At 28.3% G+C, this 26,663-nt stretch overlaps 1 protein-coding gene across 1 annotated transcript; it reads left to right on the top strand.

Annotated features, from left to right (window-relative positions):
* Nucleotides 1-23,083: 23,083 nt before the first annotated feature.
* On the top strand, nucleotides 23,084-23,844 carry mRpS24 (mitochondrial ribosomal protein S24; the record flags this gene model as incomplete). The annotated part of the gene is made up of 3 exons (XM_017902790.1): nucleotides 23,084-23,168; nucleotides 23,251-23,428; nucleotides 23,595-23,844. Coding segments are annotated over exons 1-3 (458 nt in total), but the record flags the coding sequence as incomplete, so codon positions are not given.
* Nucleotides 23,845-26,663: the final 2,819 nt, after the last annotated feature.

Below are 26,663 nucleotides of genomic sequence, written 5' to 3'. Positions count from 1 at the left end.
TTAAAGTAAGTAAAATTTAAAGAAAAAATTAAATATTAAATTTTTCTTTATTAAATTGAAAGATATGGATAACAATGATAACAATAATATTATTTTTTGCCAAAATACAGGCAACATTCGACGTAATTAATCGAATATTCAGCCTCTAAGTCTATTACCTATTTCAGAATATGTATACATACATATATAAACAAAAAAAATTAAATGGAAATTAAATTATAATAGAAAAAATTAATGTTCGATTTAAAATGTTATCAAAATGTATGCCTGTATCATAAATATTAGTTTGTCGTCCTGTACCGCTTGTATCATAATTTATACGTTATGAATTAACCTATATACGTATATATCTCGTCATAATCAATTTGTCACGCGGAGATGATATTACGTTTTGTACATAATAATTGATCTTAATAATTTGTTATCTTCCAACGCTTCGTGACATTTTTATCAGGAACGTATTACTGTATGCTATAGACATAACTGAAATTAATTCTTCCTCGGTAATTTAAGATCTGTGACTGCTGGAAGTTCTATCTAATAAAGTATATAACTAAATGATTATCTCTTTGCACTCCAAAATCTTTCTTTTTACCTGCCAACAACTCCTTAATTAATTTACAAAATAGATCAAAAAAGGGGGCTTCAATAAAATGTTGTATTATAATAATGTAGAATGTGTAAGAAGTATATTTTTCTTTTATATTAGGTAGTAAGGTAGAAAATAAATAAAAATATATAAATATGTTCAACCAATTTATTTCCTGAATTATTTATAATTTTTCAAAGTATGGTATTTTTTAAAACATTCTCTGGGATAAAGACCGGACTTCCTATCATAAATATCACAACGGAATGTTGTTTCCTTTCACTCTTCTTTGATCTTCCGATTCGAATTTACCATTGCCCTTGCGCTTTTTATGAGAAAAAATAAAACGAGTCTTCTTATCTAAACGATGGATAGTTTACCACAATCGGTCGGACTTTTAGGAGCGCGAAATCTAATCTTCGATTAGAATCGATAATTTTTCCCTAAATTTTATATCTGACAGTCTGTACATTTTCCTTCGTAGCATATTCGTCGAATAATATGTATGAATTCACAATGAAAGGCTCCAACTGTGAGTAAATGGATAAACTGATAATAATATTTATTGAATAGTATAACAACACAACATAAATTATAATTATATCACGTAAAATAAATTCGCTTCTCATTGCGATATAATCTATTCAGGACTCTTTCACACACAACGTCTATTTCTGATCATTGTCATTCACCCACTAATTGTTTTTCACGGTTCTCTGTCATACTCGTCACACACACATTCTTCCACACAAATATTTCTCACACTCATACCACGCATTCTATGACAACCACTACCACACCAACCACCAGACACCCAAAAACAAATTTATATATTTTTAATTACTTTAAAAATTGCGTAGCTCGGCATAGGAATGATAAGGATCAAGGACCACTGTTATTTTTCAGAATTTAGGATTTAACATTCGTACCATCCAGGTGTCAACATATACATAAGTAGTATTGTAGCATTGGTAATTAGAATCACTAGTACATAATTAGTAATCCAAAGTCGAATAGGGATCTAGTACGGACTGGTACTAGAGAGCGAAATGTGCAAGGTGATGCAAAGAATCGATACGAGAATGATCGATACAAGGCCAATTGAAATTCGGCGTAACACGTGGAGCATTGAAAAATAAAGAGACTTTGAAACGCTTTTGAGTTGATTCTGACAATATTTTCACCGCGAAGCTTGTGTGGACGAGGCAAAACAATCGCACTTTTCTCTCACTCTTGTTGGTTTTACAATTTTGTAATAGATCGCTGGTTTCGCACACTCTCGCATCGTACCATGAATACATTACATAGATCACACGACGCCACGCTCATTATTCGCACTCGCGTTTCCATCGGACATTCATTGAGTCTCACTCGTTCCGAAATATTTCTCATTCGCACGCGTCAAACTCGTATTTCCATGTAAACAACGCTGTCACGTCGTAACGTTACATGTTCCCGTATTTCTCCGAGTCAAGATCGCGCGGAAAATCGATAAAAATTGTAACCGATAGAGAAAATACCTTTCACGAATTTCCCAAGGTTTACAAGGATTAACAAAACATCAGAATTTTCTAGTTAATGTTCCTGCCAACTGTCAAAGCACTAATAATTCGTGAATAAATATTTCGCTTAATCTTTATATTCCTCCACGTGTATCTACTGCCCATAATTTTCGCTTTCCGTGTCCCAATAACGCTCCACCTCGACGTAAACCTCTGCGTTTCTGGAAACGATGACTGGTCAGCTACCGAATCACGCGATCAAGCTGAACCCTCCGGAAATATCTACAGGGTTGACCACACTGCCATCCACCCTTCGAGACAGAACGACGCTGTTCTCCTTCCAGAGAAATAACGCGTGAAAGAAATAATGGAAGGGGAAACAGGGGTTGCTAGAAACTGAGGGCATAACGAGGGAGTGTTTGTACAGGAAGTTAAAGTATCAGAATGGTCAGTGTAACGTAACGAATTTGGAATTAGGAATATTTTACATAGTTATTAAAATAACATGGTCCCAAGTTTGTTATACTCTTTCCATCAGAAAACGCACAAACAGTACCCTTATGCAATTTAATGTCAATAGACAACTCTAGAAATACGCAATTAAAAAATAATACTGATATCTCTGGATGAGAAATTTGTTTAAATATACTTTTCTCCCAATTTTTTCCTCTTTCGAGTTAAGATCTTTAAATTCCACGTATCCTTTGAAACTTACAGAACTCCTTTATTGATTTTTATTAATTTAAAAAAAAAAATGTAAAAGGTGAAACGAAAAATAAGCGTTATATTTATTAAGATAAAACAATTACTCGAAATTCCAAGAAAGGAAAAGAAAGATTTCGAAATCTTTTACCATCGATGATACAAGAATAAAAGTGTAATTGTTACGTATTTCGTTAAGGACTCTTACTCGTTTCTACTCTACTATCTCTGTTTAAATAAGGTAGGAGAGTACAAAGTAAAAGGAAGTGTATCCATTCTTGAGAAATATCTATCCATGGGAGTTTTTACAGTACCGAAAGTTAGCGTTACCGTGCAAAGGAATCGAAGAAGTCACACTTGAAGCAAAGCAAACCCATGCCATGGTGGCCGGTTGCACTGGTTAGAAACCGGTTTTACAGGCAAGTTTTGTAATGAGATTCCTCAAACAGTCCTAGCAACGAGTGGGACAATAAGAATGAGGAGCTACAGAAAGGAAGTAATAAAAATGGAAAACAACCGACGTTTCCATGAAGAGCAGTATCAACGACAGATTTCTAATCGGATGAACAAAAATTTACCATTTGTGTCAGGGTACAGGTGAAAATGAAAAAAGGCATATAAATACACTTCCAAAATTCAGAATTATTATTACAATTATTACTACAAATTTATAGTTACGCAGTACGTAAAATATAACATGATACAGTATTACTAAATATAAATTTAACTAAATTGTTTTAATAAAACTGCTAATATAGCTGATTTTAACGCATTCTCGCGATTTTTCATCGAATTATTATATTTGGAATTATTAATCATATAGCAAGCCTTTTTTTTTATTTTATTTAAAAATCTTTTACAATTTTTATAGATACTCGTGAGGAAAATTAAGGAATCCAGAAATTTTTATCGAAAAATTGCCAATCATTGGACCGTTGATAAAATGGCAAGAAAAACTCGCATGACGATTTTAAGGGACCCTTGTAAAGAGCAGACATCTCTATACATCGTGGTATAAAATGAAATTGCAAAAAAAAAAAACGAAAAGATTACCAAGGTTCGTAGAGTCAACTTTGAGACAACTTTGAACATGTCAAAGTTTTTAAGAAAGAGACTACTCTCAGCTTTTTATTTTATTTTTTGATGCAAGAAAATTTTCGAGGAACGGCATGTTAAAATAGAGATGTCAGTCTTTAAAACGAGTCTAAGCAGATTATCGTACGATGTTTTTTCACAAAGTTACAGAGATCGAAGGCTGACAATTTTTCTATCGAAATTTCTTAATTCCTTACTTTTATACAAGAGTATAATTTTTGTACGTTATGGAAATATATTGTTATTATTTAAATTACAAATATATTTAAATTGGAAATAAATTTTACCTTCGTCTCTACGGGTAAATTGATGCCAAAAATGGAAGATCTTTCAATGTCATCTATACGATGTATCAATTCGTTCCATATGATTTATTTGGAAATTAACGTCGCAATAAACCAATAAATATTACCTCGTGCTGTAATTTTGTAAATTTATGTAATATACATACATACCTATGCTCGTGTATGGCATGAAACGGGTAAATATGGTTGTTGATCGCAACTTTTGTAAACAGATTTATGCGAAAAATATTTTCAAACAAGCGTGTCGAAGTTTAAGATTAATCTATCATCTCTTTCATTCCTAATAATCCATCCTAAGTTCCGAATAATTGGTTAAAGTTAATTAGGAGTATATTCAAACAAACAAATTATATCCTCCGTCACGATAAACGTATATACAGGATATTAAAACAAAAAAAATCCGAAATTTGGAGTTTATAACAAACACAAAAAAATTTCTAATCAAAAATTAATTTCAACGATGTAAAATTAACTTTCGTTATTAATAAACATTCGATATCGTAAGTTAACTCTTTGCACTCGACTCTCAGTCGTCATTTAGCAAGATAACATAAAGATCGATCGTCAGTTTTTAAGTTTGAATTTTCTTTTTATTTTATTGTGAAATATGTCAACGATTTTAACAAAAAAGACTTGCATTACCGATTTTCTACTGCGAAGAAACAGTCGAGTGCAAAGTTAATCTCTTCGTAATAAAATATAAAGAGAAATTAGTTTATCAAAAGTATATAAATTCTCGTTTAAAGCTGTAAGCACGAAATTATTAGCCCTTTGCACTCGAGAGGTGAGCTTCAGTCACCATTTCATAAAATTTGGAAGATCGATATTAATTAATATATCAAATTTAATGTAATGTAACAGTGTGCGAGGTATCGAAATCAAATAATTCTACAATTCTGTTATTATATAATTCTTTATTTACTGCTCAAAAAAGTATCGTCAATTTTTTTAGTAGAGAATCTTTGAATTTCTACTCTTCTCTAGCCAAAAAATCGTCGAGTCCAAAGGGTTAATATTAACTAAAATTGGACACATAAACAGAAATACAGTACAAATCTTCGGTACTATTTAGTATCGAGAATAATATGCGTTATTTTCGTATCGACATCTAATTATTTTAAAATATTCGATCAATGCCATACTTACAGGAATATTTCAAAGACTGCAATTTTCTTCAAAAATTTTTATCAACTGCGTTGTACGATACTAACCTTCTCCTGTAGGATCAAATTATAATTTATAATCGTCTCAAATTCTTTTCCCGAAATCTGCCGTTTCGGAGTTAGTCAAAAAACACTGAAAATCGTTTGTGTGATATTGCTTTGTCGTGGACTGTACTTCTACTAAACCAATGCCATTTTATCAAACGTCCATAAATAATAAAAGTTAATTTTATATTAAAAGAATTGATCATAGTGTAGATATTAACTGATTATATATTCCACATGTCCTTAAAATTTTGACCCCTTCATTTTCAACATCCCGTATACGTGTTCAAATATCACATACCTAATTACACACTAAAAGTATACATACCTATGTTTTCTGTTAAATAAAAATTACCTTCATTTTTATTTATACATTGTGAAAAATATTTAAATGTTCATATTCACATTCTTTCCTGTTCCAAATTGTTTCTTACCAGTATAATGAAAATATATAACGAAAGAGTGAAAAATAATAAAATAACACTCTAATTTATTCTATCAAATACTTTTTTGCCAAGTTATGACATAACTGAAAAATTACATCTATTAAACATCAAGCGACACTGATTCATATGTTGAAATATTAGAACACAGGAAAAAAAGGGGTTAATGCACGTATAATGTTCTTTTAACCAATGACTCTTTTATCATGTCTAGAAAATTTGGTTAAACTGCCAATTCAAGAAGTACAATACTTTTACTTAAATTAGGGAGACATACTTATGCGTATAAATAACAGTGAAACAGAAAAGAGTATGGTTATCGATATGTGATACATGTCAGTGATTATGAAAGTGATCTAAGCCACTTTTCATTCTAAAATATTAAATAAAAGTGTTACGTTTTAAACATACGATAAATTAAAAAATTAATTACGTTAAGGACACATACTCGATTTAATGGTTGAATTTTCTGCTACCTTGCAAAGATAGTTTTATATTATTAGATAGATAGACAATTTAAAATTAATATAAACAAATGCAACACAAAGCAAGTGACAAAATCATTTTTTATAGATTTTTTACTTGGGCCATCTTTGTAATTATTGACATATACGATATATCAATTTTACTTTGAAAGATTTTATTTATAGCAAGCAGATGTTTAATGTACTATAATAATAGCACAAAATTATCATATACGTGTATAGTATAATAATACCAAACGTGGCGTGAATATGGTATATCGTACATGTGTACTTACAGGATGTTCACGCTATTAATTCCCAGTGTTTCTCCTTTTTTTGTAACTGCTGAATTTGCGAGGGACACAGAAGAAGACAAAGCTTTGTCATCTTTTATGCGCCATCCGGTGGTCTCACCGGATTGAAAAAATTTGTAATTTTCGTATAATGACGGTGAGTGGGATGTAAACTACTTAACGAGGAAAATATTAGAAGCACACGCAACATTAACATAAGGGATAAAAATTGTAATTAAAATTAAAATATATGTAATTAAAATATATTCTACCAAATGATGATTATCATATGGAACACGCTATAAAGGTAATTACGTTGATTATGTGACTTGTGTGACCTCGTCCACAAAGAAAATTAATAAATATGCTGTTGCAATGTCTAAGTATTTCATTCATTTTTATATTTCAATGAATATCAACTGTATTCCGTACATTTAACTCATTTCTCGTGTAATATAAAAAGATTACAATTATCAATTTGAAAAGTTTTAAAATATTCATATTGTAGGGATAGGGTGGCTATTAAATAATATAATTACTATTTATTAACCATAAAATATAATATAGAATGTGCGGTGACGGTAAAGACTACGAATATAATCTATCAACTAAACTCTTACAACTACAACGACACAATTATACCTAACAACACGAATACACTTAACAACACGAATACAACTAACAACACCTTTTTTCACTACGAACTCTAATATACTACACGTACTACGACAGACTACGACAGACTACACACTCCTCCTACTCACGCCCTTGCATCCCTATTTAAAACCATACATTCTGTCCTCTTTCATACCTATTCTCTCTTTCCCAATCACACTTTCCCACGCACTCCTTGCCATCTTACCCTCAGCGGGTCACGTAGCCCAAGCACTCAAACGCATTCCTAAAGACACTCTTCACTTTCATCCGATACATTCATAAACATCCCGTCCACACGATCCTAGCGCACGATCATTCATCCTTTCGCATGCACTCTAGATAACACGCTCATCCTGCGATACGACAATATTTTCACCATATCTATCGTATGAATCAAATACTCGTATCGTGAACTTCGTTTCAATCTTATTTTTCCATTACTAACAATACTAATTGTACAAGCATTTATTAACACTTTCAGTGACACTACCATAAAACAATTGTAAAAAAAAAAATAATTTTTTGATGTCATTTGTGATAATATTTAAGAATTAAGCAAACATCGTAACAAATAAAAAATCTTTTTTAATGAGTATAATATTTATGGCTATCTATTTTACTTGCAGATTTGTCATTTGTAGGAGAAACTGAGAGAAAATAGCGTGAATACATTTTTAATAACAAATACAATGATTAAAATGGTATGGAAAATAATAACTGACATATTGGTATGTATTTTATTATTTCATTAATAAAGTAGTACTACAGAAAATAACACCAACAAACTCGAATCGCATGATCCATTGTCGTGGATGAGAAACAGTTCATTACCGAACATCTGTTCGAATGTCAAAGGACGTTCAACCATTTCCGAGGAACCGTAAGTGTTCTCGGACCATCAATGAGTCACTAATGTTTGTCATTAAAGCTTCTCTTCCTTCGTTAATCTCTCAATTTAAAAGATGTTCTAAATACTTTTAATTGAAATCCTTCATTTTCATCCTGTATAAATAATTGATAACATATGATATAATAGATTCTGGATGTTTATACAAGTGCATGTATTTATAAAAGAGCAGGTAATACAATGAGACATGGACAGAAATATACTTTCCGATTTGCGAATTCTAAAAATATATTTTTTATTTTACACTATTTGCATAAAAATATGTTATATGTTATTGCATATTTACTTGCCATGTATATATGTAGCATAGTGTGGATAACATAAATATGTAACCTATGCTAATTATAAACACAAACAACATCGAAACATGTTTATACAGTTGTATAATATATATAACAATTTGTTTTAAATTCAGACAGTTTAATTTAATTATCAAGAATCGTGAGAATAAATATATATGTACATTCATTTATTATTAATTAGTGATGGATTTATGCACAGACGGTGGACGCGGTTATCTGGGACCCCATATGTCAAGGGGCATATGGAACCTGTACAATAAAAAGCAATAAAAATGTATACTATATAATCGGAAATTTCACATGTGCCACTGAGAACAATTTTTTAATTCCAGTAGGAAACACTGTCAAAACGATAAAGTCAAAACTGTAGGCCCACACGCGTTGAAACAAAATATATACCATACATAATGAATTTATTTTAACATTAGTATTAGTCTACTCATAAAATAACAGTTCTTATTTATCTTATAAATTAATGTTAATTTTGCCAAAAGTAACTACATATTTTTAGTAATTGCAAAAATGAAAAATCTCGTACAAGTCATTTTGGCTGGTTTAGTAGTTTTAATGTTAACAAGGTATTAATTTGATAATAATAAAAATTTATATAATGCTTACTACCATATCTGGCCCTATTCGTCACTAGTATTAATGAAAAAGTGTATCGAAAGCGATTCCAACTTTGTTATTGATATTTATCGCAAAATTTGTATTAAGTAGTATAAATATGTTTTTTGCATATATATCGTGCATATGTCTTTAATTATAAAGCAATTTTTATTAGAAAATTGTAATATGTAGAATTATTTGTCGATATATTTATACGATTATGTTTACTGTTTAATTTCAGAATATTTATATGCTCCTATGATTTATTAACACTTCCTTTGTCATATTAATTGAGTATGACAAGTTAACTCGTCATTCGAAGTGACCTTAGCAGCGCATAAGACGAGGTAACTAATCATAGAAATTCAAACGTTACATTCACACATCATGAATGTACCATTTGTTTTTTTACTCCCACTACCTAATTATCGTATCTCTCGACAGTTTCCCACAGTTATTCTTATTACGTCACTGATCTTTCCTCTGCAGCTATCAGTTGTTTCTATGCAGTTATTATTATATTATAACAAAAATATTTTATCAGAAATATATATCACCTTTTTTGATACAAATATTTTTATAATATGAAATAAGGACTCTTGAATAAAATATTTTTATACAAAATAAATTAAAATTTACATTTGAGCCGTTCACTGCACAAATCGATTAACTCCACTTTTTGAAAAATTTTAAATATAAAAAGTTATGACTATACCAAAACACTTAAATTTAAGATTTTTCAAAAAGTGCAGTTAATCGATTTGTGCAGCGAACAATGAATTTTATTCGGGTTCATCTTTAATGAAAATGAATGATTTCTACCATTATTCTCTTTTATCCATTAACCAAAACATTCTATTTTATCAACATAAAACTTGACAATTTTATAACAAAAAAAAAAACGAACTCATAATTTCTATATATAACACAGAAATTAATACTGAGAAAAATCCAAGTTTACTGATTGAATGTAAATTTAGTTGATGAAGGAAATTTATGTTGGATATAAAAATAATTACCTGTCGTCTTTAAAAGAATGTTCGAATAATAAACTCATTGATATCACAGTACTCTACGACATATAAAAATAAATTGATTTATGTATACGATTATTAAATTAATAAATACTTTATTATTTCTTCGGTAAAAACAAAGCAAATACAGATTTATATTAGTCTATAAATTTCTTCATTTTCTCAATATAATTGAATGGTTTTGATCAAAATTTATAGAAGTACAAATGTGAAAGATATCTAAAATAAATAAAAATCGTCATATACAATTACATTAATATTCAGACATGGAACCACCTCTGTATGTTTTACTTTGCACACGCAGGAATAATTAACATATTGCTTTAAAAGGTACTGCTTATTTTATGGAACTATGTAATATTTATTATAGTTTGGAAATACATACACAATTTCTTCCTAACAATAAAATTTAATTAAACGATAGACGTTTAATAACAAATTTTAATAACATTTCTGCACTAGGCAATAATATCCGACCATTTGTTTACATTCTGAGATCAAGCAGTCCGAACTATGAATACTGCATATACAAATTACAAACATAATTTCATACTAATATAAAATAATTCTTCAAGTATTAACGCTAAAAATTTAATATGCCACGCAAAGAAAAAAATATTATAATATTTTTAGTCAAAATTGATAAATTTATCATAGAGAAAAAATGATCGTGAAATTGTAAAATTTTAGTACTTTGAAAGGAGTGTTTATATACTTTCAAACTATAACAAATGGTATATACATGTTTTGATAAAACAAGCAACACGGTATTCAAATCGTCCCTTTATATTATACAAAATAACCAATATAGAGATAGTATCTTGCTCAAATATTAACAAGAGTGACGCTAAATTGTAATAATAATAAATAATACTAAATTCGTCGAATGAGAATATTTGTCTGATCGAATTATTACATGAAAAAGACCTTTATCTTTTCATCCTTTGCACTCCAATGGTATTACTAGAAGAACATTAATAATCTTCAAATTTTTATCTGAATTTGTTTTCACCGATAGAAGTTGGAGGAAAAAGGAGAAAATTATACAAATAAATCCATGGCACGTTTATACTTTTTGCTTCCCGAAATGAAACTGTACTTTCAAGAAAGTTTCGCTGCAGAAGTTTGCTGAAGCTGTTGATCGATGGAGTAAAAAATTCTGGAAATATAAATGATTAAAAGGAATCATTTCAAGATGAAACTCGTCAAGGATACTTGAAAGCTAATGTAGATCACGATTAAAATTGTATAATGTATACAGAGAAGAATATCAATAGTGATAGTATAATAAATATACATGCAAAATGCGAATTATACCAAGTCCTGAGATACGACGTGAAATTTCATTTTCCACCTGATGGTCATAGAAAAAATTCTATTTCTTGATTTTGATTTGTTTCACCACGTCCATTATAAACAAAATAGAAAATCAACTACATAATTATGTACACTCATAATCCAATTTAAATTGGGATTACTCACGTGAGAGTTTAGCAGACTGCCACCATTGCTTAATTTCTACAAAAAAAGGAATGAGATATTCAGTGTTTCCTACATTGTAATTACTAAATGTTACTTTTCCTCGAGGGCCCATGTGCACCTTACGTGAATATTTACGGCCCACAAGTTCACATGAGTAATTTCGAATTAGTATACGGCGAAGTTGCTTAACCTGTTTTGCCAGATGTCTCCCTTCCGAACATCGGCAGAACTTTGAATTTATAAATAATACGCATAAATACCGTATAATAGCCTTACGTTCGTTGCTGCTCCTCCATTTCTTTCATTTCTTCGCACGGATCCAAAAACTCCATGTCCAGGTCCACTGTCACGTGGCCGCCGTTGAGAAACCCTGGTATAGAAAATCTCAAAACATTTCTATAAGCACGAGTCTACGTCACGGTTTTGACACCGATACACAAATTCTTATAAAACATCTACGTCATCTGATTTTATCATTGTTAAAGCAACTTCTTGTGGTAATGGTTAGATAGATTTTTAAGTATATATGTATTGAAATGAGTGGAACAAGTATGCATGGGATGGAAATATCTAATGAATTCAGGTTATTATGATAAATGAGTATGCGTGTAATGATTGAAGTGTGTGTGAATTGTGTATGTCAATGTAATGTATGGAAGAAGAAAGAAAAGAAAAGAGTGATTTGACATACGTTAGATGCAATTGAGTATTAATAGAGAGAAGACGTGTGAGCATGTGATAGTGATAAAATAATTATATTCCAACCCAATATTTGTGTTTCATAATCTTTGTAATTAAATAAATAATTGTTCTTATTGTTATTAAATTTCATCCACTACTAACACTTCTGAGAAAAGCTACCTCCAAACGAGATTTATAATTTTATTACTCGATACAGGTGTCGATACCAATCTCTCCTTACCTGTGCATATTCTAAATTCCTCTTAATAGGTTTAGTTATTCTGATATGCAAAAGACACTACTAAAGGAAGGTAAGAAGAGATCTTTAGTTGAATGACAAGACGATAAGCGTTTCATGACGCAACGAGAAACGACTGTTAGAGAAGACATGGATTAATCCTGTACAGTTCTATGTCGATTTAAAACTCGACGTTCTGTTTTAATTGATTATTCTTAGCTCTACTATACAGGGTATTTAACGCTAAAACTACCGGTCTATAATAAGTAGCTGAATATTTTTGTACATTAATTACGGTCATGCAACGATGGTGACAGGTGTTAGAAGTTTCAGGCGAATACCGACCTTAGGATTTCAAGGACTTTCGATGCTATGCAGGTATCAAGGAGTCGGTTTCAGGTTGAACCCTTTCGGTACTAGTGCCACCCAATGGCGGCGGTCATAAAATGTTCTCTGGGTACTACCGTCGCCTATTGACGACATCTACGAAACGTTCTCTAGGTACTACCGTCGCCTATTGGCGGCATCCACGAAACGTCACTGATGACTGTCGCGGTCCAAATGAAAAGTTTAGTGTCAATCACGCTCGAGATTTCTATGAATACCGCAAAACACATTTTCGTGGCTTCCAGTGCCAACACTCTTGTGGAAAACTTCCTCGTACCACGAATGTATAACCGCGGTCAGCTCCTCCGCACCGAAAGGTTTGAAAGGGCCTGCTGTCTCTTGCAAGAGTCAGTCTAATCCGGAATAGCATAGAACGCTTTTAAAGTATTATGACCCATAGGGGCGTGTTTAAAGCTCTGCTTTTACATTCGCATAAAATGTATATATTTCACTTATATTAAACTCTATATATAAATTGCTGTACATCTGAATACGGTTATTTCCCTGCACGCTAAACGCTTTCATTTCCTTCCCGAAATCTCAATAAATATATTATATACAAGTGATAATAATTAAACTGATAATAGATGAAAATAAATAGATATATATAATTACAAAGATCCGAAATAAGTTATTTTTACTTCTTTGGTAGTACTACGGTTAAAAAGTAGGGTCCGAGATTTGAAGAGCTTACGATAGCTATTGAGTGAAGCAAAAATGCCTAATTAGCACTGGTTCTACTATACGAGAAGTAATGGCGGTGATTCCGTGACTGCTATCGAGGTAAAATGCGCCTACTATCGCGACATTATTGCAACTCCTTTATTTGCATCCAACGTGTTACGAAGAAACTCGTTCGCGACATCGAATTTTTGCAAACAACAAAAGTGAATTTTACGGCAAAAGAATTTATTGTCGAAGTTGCGTTGATTGGACAACTTTTACTTCTTTCGATGAGTACTATAAGCCCGTCAAGTTTTGCGCTACACTTTTTAATCATCCTGTAAAAAATATAGTCCTAATAGTTTCAAAAGTTTTAAGTTAATTTTAATATTACAGAACACAACCTTGTGTCCTAATTTAATTTAACACTTTAACGATCGCATATCTTTCTCGTCGACTTTTCATTGTGTCGGTGCATGTTGCGCAAGTCTTATTGGATAAAGAAGAATTCGAGTTACTATTGCTTCACTTTTATTGCGTAATCTTATATTTTTCATTAGGGCGCACAAGCAAGAAAAACAGACGGCATATATTAACATACGAACGTCACGAACGTGAAGATCCGTGACCTAGGATCATTTTTATATCCCGTATGAAAACAGCCATGCAAAATCATAGTTGTATCTGTTGTTTATCAAAATTATGGATACGTAACCGTCAAAGTAATAACAGAAATGTGTCAACACGAATGTTATTGATTAAGAAAATATAAAAACAAATCCAAATTTTTCGATAGCTCCTTCGGAGTAGGTTCTCGAATACGAATGGTTAAATGGTTTAAAGCTTTATCACAGTGTTAGAATGAGATGTTATTCAACACGGGGAAATACAAAGATAAAAGATAAAAATGTATTGTTTTTTACCATTATTCGTAAACAGAAATTATCGAGCATCGATAAATTTAATCGTTAAGTTACTTGTATATGCAACAAATTTCGTTAATACAGCGACTAGAATGGACAACCCCTTTCCTACATGCTCACATACTATAATTATAGAAATAAAAAATAACAGTCATTTAGAAACTTAACGGAAAAAGATCATTGATAAAATGTTGATTATCATTCATATGTGACATAATCATTTCCCCAAAAAATTCTTTAGAAATACTGTCATTAAAAAGCTACAATTTTTACTAATTTTGGTTATAAATAATTATTAAAATAGATTAAAATTCTTTATATAACTGTTATGAATGATGGAAACCATATTTTGATTACGAATAATAATTCTAGACGATGAAAATTATTTTTGGTTACAGATAACTATTATCATGGCAGGATTTTGTATCAAAGAAAAATAAAATAAAACATAATGTACTTTTATTATAACATATTTATAACATATATAAAATCCTTGCCACGATAATGGTCTTAACCAAGAACAATGTCCATCGTTTATAGTGAATATTTATAACTGAAATCAATTTTTATTGTCTACAAAGATTACCGGTGACCAAACAAAAGTTTAATCATTTATAATAATTATTCGTAATTAAAATCATTTAAATAAAAATAGAATTGATATACTATAACTTTTCTCATTTCGGTTACAGCAATTGCAATCTCAAACTATATACACTTCTGCTCATACATCATCAGCAGAGTTGGGTAAAGTTAACAATTTAAATAATAAATTTTTTACAATTCGAATAAAATAGTACTTCGAATAAATGGCAAAATGTTTTTATTTTTAGGATGCACGATATAAAATGAAATATATTATTTCGATAACCTAAAATATAAAATAAAATACTTTACCTTTGTTTTATAAATACGCATTTAGAAGAGTTCTTAATTCGAAAATAAATTTAAAAAGAAAATACAGGAAATACAGGAAATAATATTTACAAACTGAATCCATTTGGTTCCTTCTAAGTGCAGCTATTAGCATGTGACAAAGTGGATTATTCAAAGTTTTTAACATTTACATTTCTGCCTCGTGTTAAAAAACAAATCCAGCAAAATTAAACAAAAAAATCCTTCAACAGAAAAAATAAAGGTATATTACAGTTTAGTTTATTAAAATAAAGATATCTGATTTGTTCAGAATAAATTAAATAAATAAAACACTTCTATGATAGTATGACACAAATATTTGTAGTAGCTTTTAAATAAAATACTATTGTATTTCAAATACTATTTTAGAGAATTTACACCAACATTGATTACAGGACAATTACTTATTGTTAGTAGCAGTTCAAGGATATTTAAAAAAGGAACAAGATCTAAATATCTTTTGTGGTCATGCAATGCCGTCGGAATAAAACTTAATCGGACAAAATTTTATATTTATACAGGATAACGATCCTAAGCAAAAATTTATAAAAAATATTTGGAGAACTTGGACGATAACAATATAGCACAGGAATAGCATGATTGACATAATATGATCTCCAATATCAAAGGAAACTTATGGAAATTATTTCAGAAATATTTAAAAAATTAATAGAAATAATAGGTCTTTTATTGAAATAATTTTTGATAAAGTTTTTGACATATAACTTATATATATATTTTTAACTTACATAATTTCGTTAATAAATAATTTGTGTAATATATCTTATATATAATGTACAAATATATAAATCACATATGTATATTATGTGTAACATATGTTACTAAAATATGTAATATATAATTAATATAATCGTATAATTATAGTATAATATATTTTATGCACATCACATAATTGGCTTCAATTATATCAAGTATATAATGTTACATATACAAATTATATATATAATTCAGGATATAAGTGATTTTATACTATAAATTAACCAACATTATGATGAAATAAAATTAGTACCTAATATATACATAATATGATATATATTATTATATATAAATATATAAAATAAATACTAATTTTATTTCATAATGTAGATCATTTCGTAGTATAAAATCGTCCATACCTTAATTTCTCTAAATTTCCAGTAACTTATGAATTCCAAAGTTCAACTCCGAATTGATATCCAATAATATTGTATTTGAGATTTTCTGTAATCTGTTGTGTATAATAGCTTTCCGTGAAATAAATGGGCACCTCCAAATTTCTCTAAAAAGAATCAAGCATGTGTTGAAAAATCTGATGATTATAAACTGAAAACAAAAAAAGATATCGTAGTAGCAGCTATAATAACAAGGAAGTAAAAATGAACAAACAAGATATTTTTATAGTGACAACAAAAATAGCTGTAAGCTATGACAAAAAACATAAATAATATAGATCCTAGCTAGTGATTGTGAGATAATAGAAGAATGATTAATAAATATAATAAATAGAAGAACATATGTATTACAGAAAAATATTTTTGCATCTCTTGAACGTAATATATTACATCATTTTCAAGTTATGTAGATAATTAAAATACTGAAAAGTTGCAAAGAATACAATTTTCATCTAAATGTATCGAAAAATATGAGTCTTCAAATATAATTTTTCAGAAAACGTTCTTCCAATTGAATAGGAAATGCAGTATGAAGGTGGAAAAAAATGTATAATGACGATACAAATAATTGAACAAATTATTAATCTTGTATGTAATGTAATAATTATTATATTATTTTTATTATAAATAAATCGTCTTAATTATAACAATTTTTGTAACTAAGTATGTTATTTATTTATTAACCCTTTAATACCTAATTTCTTTTTAATTTAACATCCATAAACATATTCTGCAGATGTTTTAACATGTTTGTTATATTTTTTAACCACGCGCGAATTATTTTTGTCGAAATAAAAAATGTACAGTAGAAGAAGGAAGATGACAAATTATTCGATTTACTGTATCAGAATTTTGTATTCTTTTATTTTCTACTTAATGGAAGAATCATATATCCATGACTGTCGTGCACACGAGCGTTAATTTCTAAATTGGTTAAAATTAATATAATATCAATAATATTAATACAAGGTAAATCTTTAATTTTATTTAATTCTATAATCACACACGTGGAGTACAATTTCCAGTTATCAAACTCCAAAATATTTAATCACGTTACGTTTTACCTACATTATTATACATATATATTGCGCTGCTCCGATATTTTCTACAGGAAACCAAAAAACTTCTGGAAAAATTCGAAATTAAATTTTATTAATAACTGAAATATTACTACAGCTGGTTCATTGGCGGTTCGATTACATTCGTGTATATGTACTTAAGTAATACCAATACAAAGAAGTTTCTACCAGCTGAAATCACAACAGCGATCCTGTGTCCCCTATGTAATGCAAAGCGTATGACCAACATCGACGCTTCTCACGGAGATAATGTTGACACCTTTCTTTGTTTCCAATTTTAAATTATCCTCTTTACCTCGTCGCTAATGAGAAATCCTTAACTCTGCTAATAAATGATCGAGAACTATATAACACTAAAGACCTAATCAGTGCACAAGCTTATGTTGTAATTACATCAATTAAATTTTGTAAATACAGTGTAAAATTATTCGCTCAATCAAGAACAGTGAAAATAAGTATATAAGTATATACTTATAAAATAAATATATAAATAGTGAAAATAAGAATAAAATAATGAAACGACACATGACTTTTCGGAAATTTACAATATAGAAATTATTATTTTCAGAAAATTTAGTATATTTTTTTTGTTTTATAACTTCGGCGTAGAAATCGACATCGATTTCACTATTGTTTTTAATTATTTACTTTCTATTCTTTGCTACTTCTTTTGTAACGTATTCTTTAATACAATTCTGTAATGAAATATTTGCGAATTTTAATGTTCAATATGTTCCACGATATATCTATCGGATTTAGGAAAAGAGAATGTACTTGAATTTTCATTACTTTCCGACAATTATACCAATCATTCTAGTATTAATTTACACTTATATAATACTAAAGGTTGTTTTGGTAAAAGTGAAAAGTGTCTAGAATTACAATGTTTCGGGTATTTTGTTTCAAATATTTTTTCAAAATGTCTAAATGCATTATCTTGTCAACCGTTTTCGTAATAATAATACGTACTTTATGTAAAGTTTGTAGACTGAATAATTTTGTGACGTAAACACGTGTACGTAATTTGTACAACTATTTTCTTATATTAATCCGTAAATTATGTACTTTCATACTAAAAGAAAATCCATTTGACGACATGATGTTGAACATGAAATTGATTTTCTATATCTATATTTATTAATATACTAATATCATTTTTAGTTAAAATTTCTATTTTGTCTTATTATTTCATTCGTCTTTATCACATCTTCAACTGTGCGAATAATTTTATGATTCACTGTATGTACTTCTAAGTATAGGTACTTGCATATCGAGGAAAATGAACATTCTTGTAGTCGTAGGAAAAATACCTAATGTTACATGTTTTATTCATTTTGATAATTACTGTTTCAAGTCCCGAATTCTTCTCATTGGCATCCGATTAAATTGCATAATTGTTTTGAAGATATAAAATTTATTTCTATTCTTTTTTCGCTGGTAAATGCGTAAATCGTATATTTTACAACTTTTAATATTTTACAACTGATTAATAAATCAGAAATTTCTGAAATTATGATATGCGGCATTTTTCCTTACAAATACACATTTATCAAGTCTATAAAATCTAATATATTTATAGGCTTAAATATATTTATAGACTTGGATTTATTCTAGAACAGTGGTGAGAAACATGAAGCCCTCGAGATTTCAGATTGCAGCTCACAGACTAAAATTTGAAATTGATTTCATTAAAATGATAAATAAATTGGAATCTATTAAAAAGATATATACATATATAAATGTCAAATCGAAACCTTCAAATATACTTAAATAATTTTTTTCTTGTTCACTAACTTTTTTTACTGATAGATTTTCTTGTTTATGATCCACAGACTACCATTTCGGAGCCTATGTTCTTATGTGAGTTTAGCAATACTGTTCTTAAATATAAATAAAAGAGCTTTCGTAGATATAAAATTATAAAATTTATTTTACAAATTTAGTTTATTATTTTACTATTTCAAATTTATTTCAGGTCGATTAATGCAATTTTAATTGGCACAATATTAAAATGAAAAAACAATGGCTTATACATAATGTAATAAATAAATGAAAAAATACAAATTGTATCCAATTAATGTAATTGATTTATTCCAGCAAAAAGATGTCATTAAAAAATATAAATATTAAAAAATATCGTCAAATTTCCTATTTTCGAAATTAAACTAACATAAATAAAATATATTATTAATATCTATTAACATTCATTGATTTACGATTTAAGATAAATATAACAAAAATGAGAATTTTACTTTACTATTCTTATCCATGTTGTAATACAAATGTATTATCCCATCGAAATAAATATTGTGTTTATATCTTCAAAGGGTGAAAATTACACGATATAAATACGTGTTCCTACTTTTAACTCTTAAAACATCATATATCATTACGTTATCACAAACAACGTAGAAAAAAATACTTATACAATAAAAATTTGAAATACATTTCATTCAAGTTATTTAAATTTCTAGAATTTTATTTAGCATCAAATTCGCGAGTATCATATTATCTTGTCAGAATAAATTATTTCATACCAAAGAGAAAATTTGGTAGGGAAAATACTATTTATAATTACTAATACACCATATACATATAACTATACTATTTCTTACGGAATAAAAATATAATGTACATATGTAACCTCAATGTTTTTTGCTTTTAAATCGTTCGTACACAAAAATGTCATATTCGTGTATATATACATAAGTGGTTATAAACATATAAACCATACACATAGCAGTAGACGCCCAGCATCGTGGTTTTCAGTTTGATTTCACGGGCTGCATTGCAGGTTATTCGCAGTATTCTTTGCAAAAATACTTCGTTGCTACTGAAATCTCATAAATCTGATCAACTATATCTTGTTTTCAGAGATATATTGCAGAAGAAAGTATTTTTTCATTCCTAAATATTCACATTTCGATGAATACGTTTCATCAATTCGACGCAATGTACATTAACGTCGATATAAATTTTTATTCGCAATCATATAGATAGGCTATTTTCGTAAACAGATTTAATGCGTTGTATGAAAACGTTAAGATACATTTCTCGGACAAAAATTTTAATTCGAGTATATTTTCATTAATTTTCGTAGATGTAAACACTACTGAAACCCATAAATTTCATAACAAAAATATTGTTTACCATTTAAAGAGAAGAAAATATTACCTCGTTGCGCCTTTATTTCTACTCGATATTCAAAACAACGCATAGAGACGACAGTTTATTCTTTCGTGTGAGCAAATGGTAGTTGCACGTTTGATAACAAGGCATAATAACATTGGTTTGATATCATATAATGCAATTAAAAGGGTATAAAATATGTCATATGTCGATAATAAAAAGTGAAAATGTGTAAAAAATATATATGTATATCACTCACCCAAAACATAACGTTAAATCCAAAGATCACATACTTGAGACAGCAGCTCACTTCACTGGTATCCCTTCTGTACTTCCGCACAGCAGGCATGGCTAAGACACATTTATCTGTCGCTTTTGCGAACTCCACGCATACGTGCACACACACACACCCGCAAAAATGCAAACCACTATTCACACAACGCGAAGAGCACCGGTGCCCTAAAGGCAGAGCAAATCACAAACGCAGTGACATTGCCGAAAATGAAATTCTCTTCTTTCTTCACTTTTCCTTCCCAATTACCTCACAGAAACACCTAATATGTCGTTTTCTTTTTTCACTTTCTTTCTATTATTTATCGCGTGTTCTTTCTCGGTTTAACTCTTTTTGTTGAGAACTCGGTTGATCAGCTGATCACAATAACGTACCGTTTCGCAATTACAACTACCGCCATTGTCACGTCACGGTACATACTACCCGTGGCTGGATCAACGAGACTGCGAGCAGGTCAGACTTTCCACTCGCCCTCCGATTCTCCCCACCAGCTAAATCTTATTCGCTTGCCCCTCCAACGCCCGATCGTCCACCCTTCAATACCCCCTACTCTATCCCCTCTCGCGCACTACCTTTGCCACTCTCTATTATTTGGTGTTCCCCCTTTTATTTTCCTTGGCTGATCTTCCTCTCGATCACCTAACCCGCTTCGCTCTTCAACGCGATTCCCTTTCTTTTCGTTTCTCACTATCTTCTTCTCTACAATTATTTTCTAAACCTCTTTATTCCCTTATACATAACTCTGAAATATGTTCCGATCTTTTTTTCAATAAACAGTATTTGTATTTAATAATTTCTTCAAAGGTAATTAGTAACGATCATTGGTACAATGATTAATTCGTTAAAAATACATTGTCCAAGCTAAAATAAACACTTTCGTGCGATTATCTTGTCCCAATATATTATTAGAGAATAAAAGGCAGGTTTATTAAACTATGTTTTTCATCCTTCGTTTCTTTCCTACAAATAAGTTCATACGTATAACTAATATTTATATAGCTATAGAGATTTTTTACTTTTTGATTATATCTGATTGGACATTCATTACAACACGGTCATATTTAATTTGGTATATTATACAATTTTGCTTTATTAATAATAGTATTATATGTTAAAATTTTCATTTAATTTGATATATAATATATTAATATTATGCTTAAAGAAATTTCCATATTAATGAAATAAGCTGTTGTAATTTAATATTATTCATGTCTTTCTGTTCCTATACATTTCGTATATTATAATCTTATGCAAAAGCAGTATAGTAATCATTTATAGTTATAAGCACAAAATATCTTCAATTGTACATTTTTTAAAAGTTATTCTTAATATGATTTATTAATAATATGATAATAAAGTTATTATTAATATGATCTTTGGATATGGTTGTTTATCTTTCGTCGGTAATTACAATTATGACTTCTGAGTTATAGTAATTGAACAGTTCTAATCGTATTATGAAAGACAGTTAGCTTTAAAAAATCCAATAACAATATATATTATTTCTTATATAAATTTTTATATTAGTCGTTAAATGTTTGATATGTATAAAATTATGGTGTTAATGGATATAAACATAAAGAAGAAATTAAAAAACTTTTTCGATGTTTATTTAACAATAAATTTATATTCTATATCACATATGCAATTTATACTTGCATGAAGTGTTTAGAGTATTTAAAGTAAAACATGTTTAAAATATTTAAAATAAGTGTTTAAAATACATACACATATGACTTCTAAAGCGTTATCGATCACAATTAATTTCATATTGTATTATTTATTTTTATAATTATACAACTAATGGTAGTTACATTCGGAAAAATGTTATATTGAATAAAATGTATGCAATTTAATAAAATATATGCAAAGTAAATATGTCTATTATATCATAAAAGTTTTCATTCGTAGTAACTTTTTAATTTGTAAAGTTCGAGGTTATAGTGTAACTTTATTTTAGGCATTTGGTATTACTGTTGCCATTTTAACTAATATTATTGTTCGCTATTTGCGTTAAAAGTTGTCGAATTTAAAATATAATTTTTATTGCTATATAGAAAATTAAAAATGGTGAATTTAATACCATATATGCGTTCTGTATGTAAATATTTAAAAATAGTGTAAACATGCCACATAACCTTATTCTTTATTTAAATCAAAAATAAAAAATTATTTTCAGGTATTAATTTATCAAGATTATGTTTTAAAAAGATGTATACACACCAGTACTGTACTTAATAAAACACAAGCTGGTCGTTATAGACCAAAAATAAAATTATCTCAAGCACTGACATATGAAATGGCTAATGGGCCTCATCACATAGCTGACAGAAAATCTTGGAATTCATGGAATACTTGTAAGTATATTTTAAATTAATCTTAATTTTTTCTACTGAATTAAAATTGTTTATAAAAATTAAAATTTCTTTTAGTTGTAATGTTCTTAAATTATATTTTCATTCAAATGCTTACTTTTAATTACATTATTTAAATGTATATTATTAAATATATTATTACTTTTAGCAAATATAAAGGATGGTAACAGACCAGCAGAAACTGCAATAGAAGATATATTTATTCGAAATTTTATAAATGGAACTTGGTATGGATTATTTGCAAGTGAGATAATTATTAAACGTCAACATAATATAATTAGAATAGTCGGTTTAATTTACCGTAAAGTATATCCAAATAAAATATATTTTTTGATTGGTTTTACTGAAGAACTTTTATCGTTTTGGTTACACTGTCCCGTGAAAATTAATATATTCTTGTATTATAATAAAATGTTTTAATATTTTTTGTATGCATTTTTTGTAATAACCTCTAAAAAATAAATTATAAAAGTATTTTCAAAAAATAGTATAACTATACAAAAATTAAACTATGAATGACAGTAACTCTATCATTTTTACTCTGTACAAGTGTCTATATTATAGTTACAGTACTAATGCATTATTGAAATATATATATAATTTTATTTTTTAAATTAACTTTATTATTACGTAAAACCAAGAAATCAGTAACGCATATTTACAAATTATATTAATAAATTTGTTTACATATTTATTGTTACTATTACTATTATTATTATTATTATTATTATTATTATCATTATTGCGTTAATACAATTTTATTTTCTTCCATATGTATTACAAATGTTTTTGATAACTATTCATGTAACACCATATTGATTATGTACCATATTTTATATTCTAACACATATAATATACTTTGAATATTTGCATTTTGCTTTTCAATTTTCATCGCTTCAACACAAAATTAGTTTCTAACACATTTTTCTTCTAACGTAATTATCCATAATAAGTAGCTTATTCTTTGTTACTGTTCGGAATATTTTCATCAGTCTTTTCCTTTTCAATTTTCTATGTCATTATGTCACAGAATTTTTTATATCTCATATTATAAAAAAGACATTGCACTAAATTATGTTTGGATAAATAAGTAAAAGTAATAGAGATATATGTCATGTACATTGTTCCTCTTAATATTATTTATGTTCATAAAAATGCTGAAAAAAGCAATTAGATCAGTATTCTTTTCAAATTTCTCTCTGATTTTCTTGCATTATATTTATTTTTTAATACTTCTTTAACTTAATTTATATGTGAAGAAACTGATCATCGTAATTATCTAATTGAAATTTTTTCAAAATATAACTATATACTAACCACTCTATTTATTTTTTGGCTTTTATTTCTTTAAAATATGTTTCCAAATTATGACATTAAGGTATTTCTGAATGCAATATAATATTTTCTATAATTATATTCATACTATAAACATTTCTACTAGTATCGAAATATTTCCAAGTAATTTATTCTCTCTTTGACAGTATAAATAATAATATTGATTATTTCATGGTCTAAAAGGAAATGGACACATTAGATTACTATTTTAACACTTTACATTATGAAATTATAAAAATCATATTGAATAATGCAAGTTAGCATAAATTTATGAAATTAAGTTATGCATGATTTACTAACATTTTATTTTTTGCATTTTCATTGAAAAATAAATGTTCAACATTCAATTTTTCTTTATTTATACCATTATTATACCATTAATAATATTAAAAATTTAATAATCATTATATCTTATATTAATTTTTCTGAGCCAAAAAGTTCTTAACAATCATTTTGGGAAAGATAAATACAGGAAACATTGATCAAGCAAATGCAAATATGTAAAGAATTATACTACTGACATCCGACAAAGTTCTAAAAATTCTGAAATCAGCAAGAATAGTTATGAATAACAAAATGTAACTTGATATGGACACAAAAGACATTGATATATTACTAAAACTGCTTATTAATAACTGTAGAATATCACAATATGTAATTTTATTGTTAAGCCATAAACATAACCAAAATATGTCTTCAAAATTGTTACTTAGAAAAATTCATTAAACACTGAAAAATAATACTAGAGTTGCTAAATTTAAGTTCTGAAGTAATGATTTATACATCAGTTACATATAAAATAAATTTAATTTAGTTAATGATCTTTTGCAATTATTATTTGCAGTTAATGTTTACAATACTTTTATAATGACTATATATGTATATACGTAATATATATTACTACGAAATAGAATTTGAACAAGATTAAAATTTAAATATTACCTCTACGACAAATAATTTTTATACTATTGATTATCATACATCTCAACACTATGATGTAGTCGAAAATAATTAAAATTCAAAAGTTCATTACACTTGAACAATTGTCTCTTACAGTATAATTTCTATTTAACTATATATTTGTCAGTATTTTGGGTTATATATTAATTTATTGTTTTTAAATTTTAAATAAAAAATTTATTGATAATATAATACCTGATCATTTTGTGAAATATTTGCAATAATGTTAGTAAGCCAACGATTTTATTATTTATAATTAGTAATGAAATTCGTTATAAGGTCAATAAATTATATTTACATGTACACCCATAAGTATTTTATATTTTTGAATTAATATATTTATATTAATTTTTTTTTAATTAATATATTTATATTAATTCAAATGCAGTATGAGAGAGTATATATATGAGTTTTAATTATCAATAAATTAGGTTGAAAGCGATATCAATTTGGGTAAAGATACATATATAGTTTATTAATGTGAAACGAGTACAAACTTTGCAGACATAAACTCAAGAATTAATTTCAATCTAGTGACATTTTTTTTAACCATGACTGTCTTGAGTGATTACACTAAGTGATTATAATCTTTGGTAAGTAGTAAAACATTTAGAATTCATCTAAAGTATGAATAATCTGAATATTGAATCTCTACACAATAATGTTTTGATCTTTTATATTTGTTTTCATCCTTTGTCTTTTTTTTATTTGAAAAATACAAACAAAAATATCTTTTCTTTTGGACAATAAATTTAATTGAATTATTAGCTAAATCTGCAAGTTTCTGCAGGATTTTTACCATCAACAGTTTTACCATTAACACGTTGACTGCCGTGGAGGTTACCGGTGACCGGCACTCGACTTTACTACAGTGTCGTCGGGGCCACTGATGACCGACGACGCGACCATTAGTAAAAATACA

Source organism: Eufriesea mexicana, unplaced genomic scaffold (assembly GCF_001483705.2).
Source record: "Eufriesea mexicana isolate 0111107269 unplaced genomic scaffold, ASM148370v2 scaffold2031, whole genome shotgun sequence".
NCBI classification, from domain to species: Eukaryota; Metazoa; Arthropoda; class Insecta; order Hymenoptera; family Apidae; genus Eufriesea; species Eufriesea mexicana.
The sequence above is the reverse complement of the archived record's forward strand: the minus strand, read 5'-3'. Positions and strand labels throughout refer to the sequence as shown.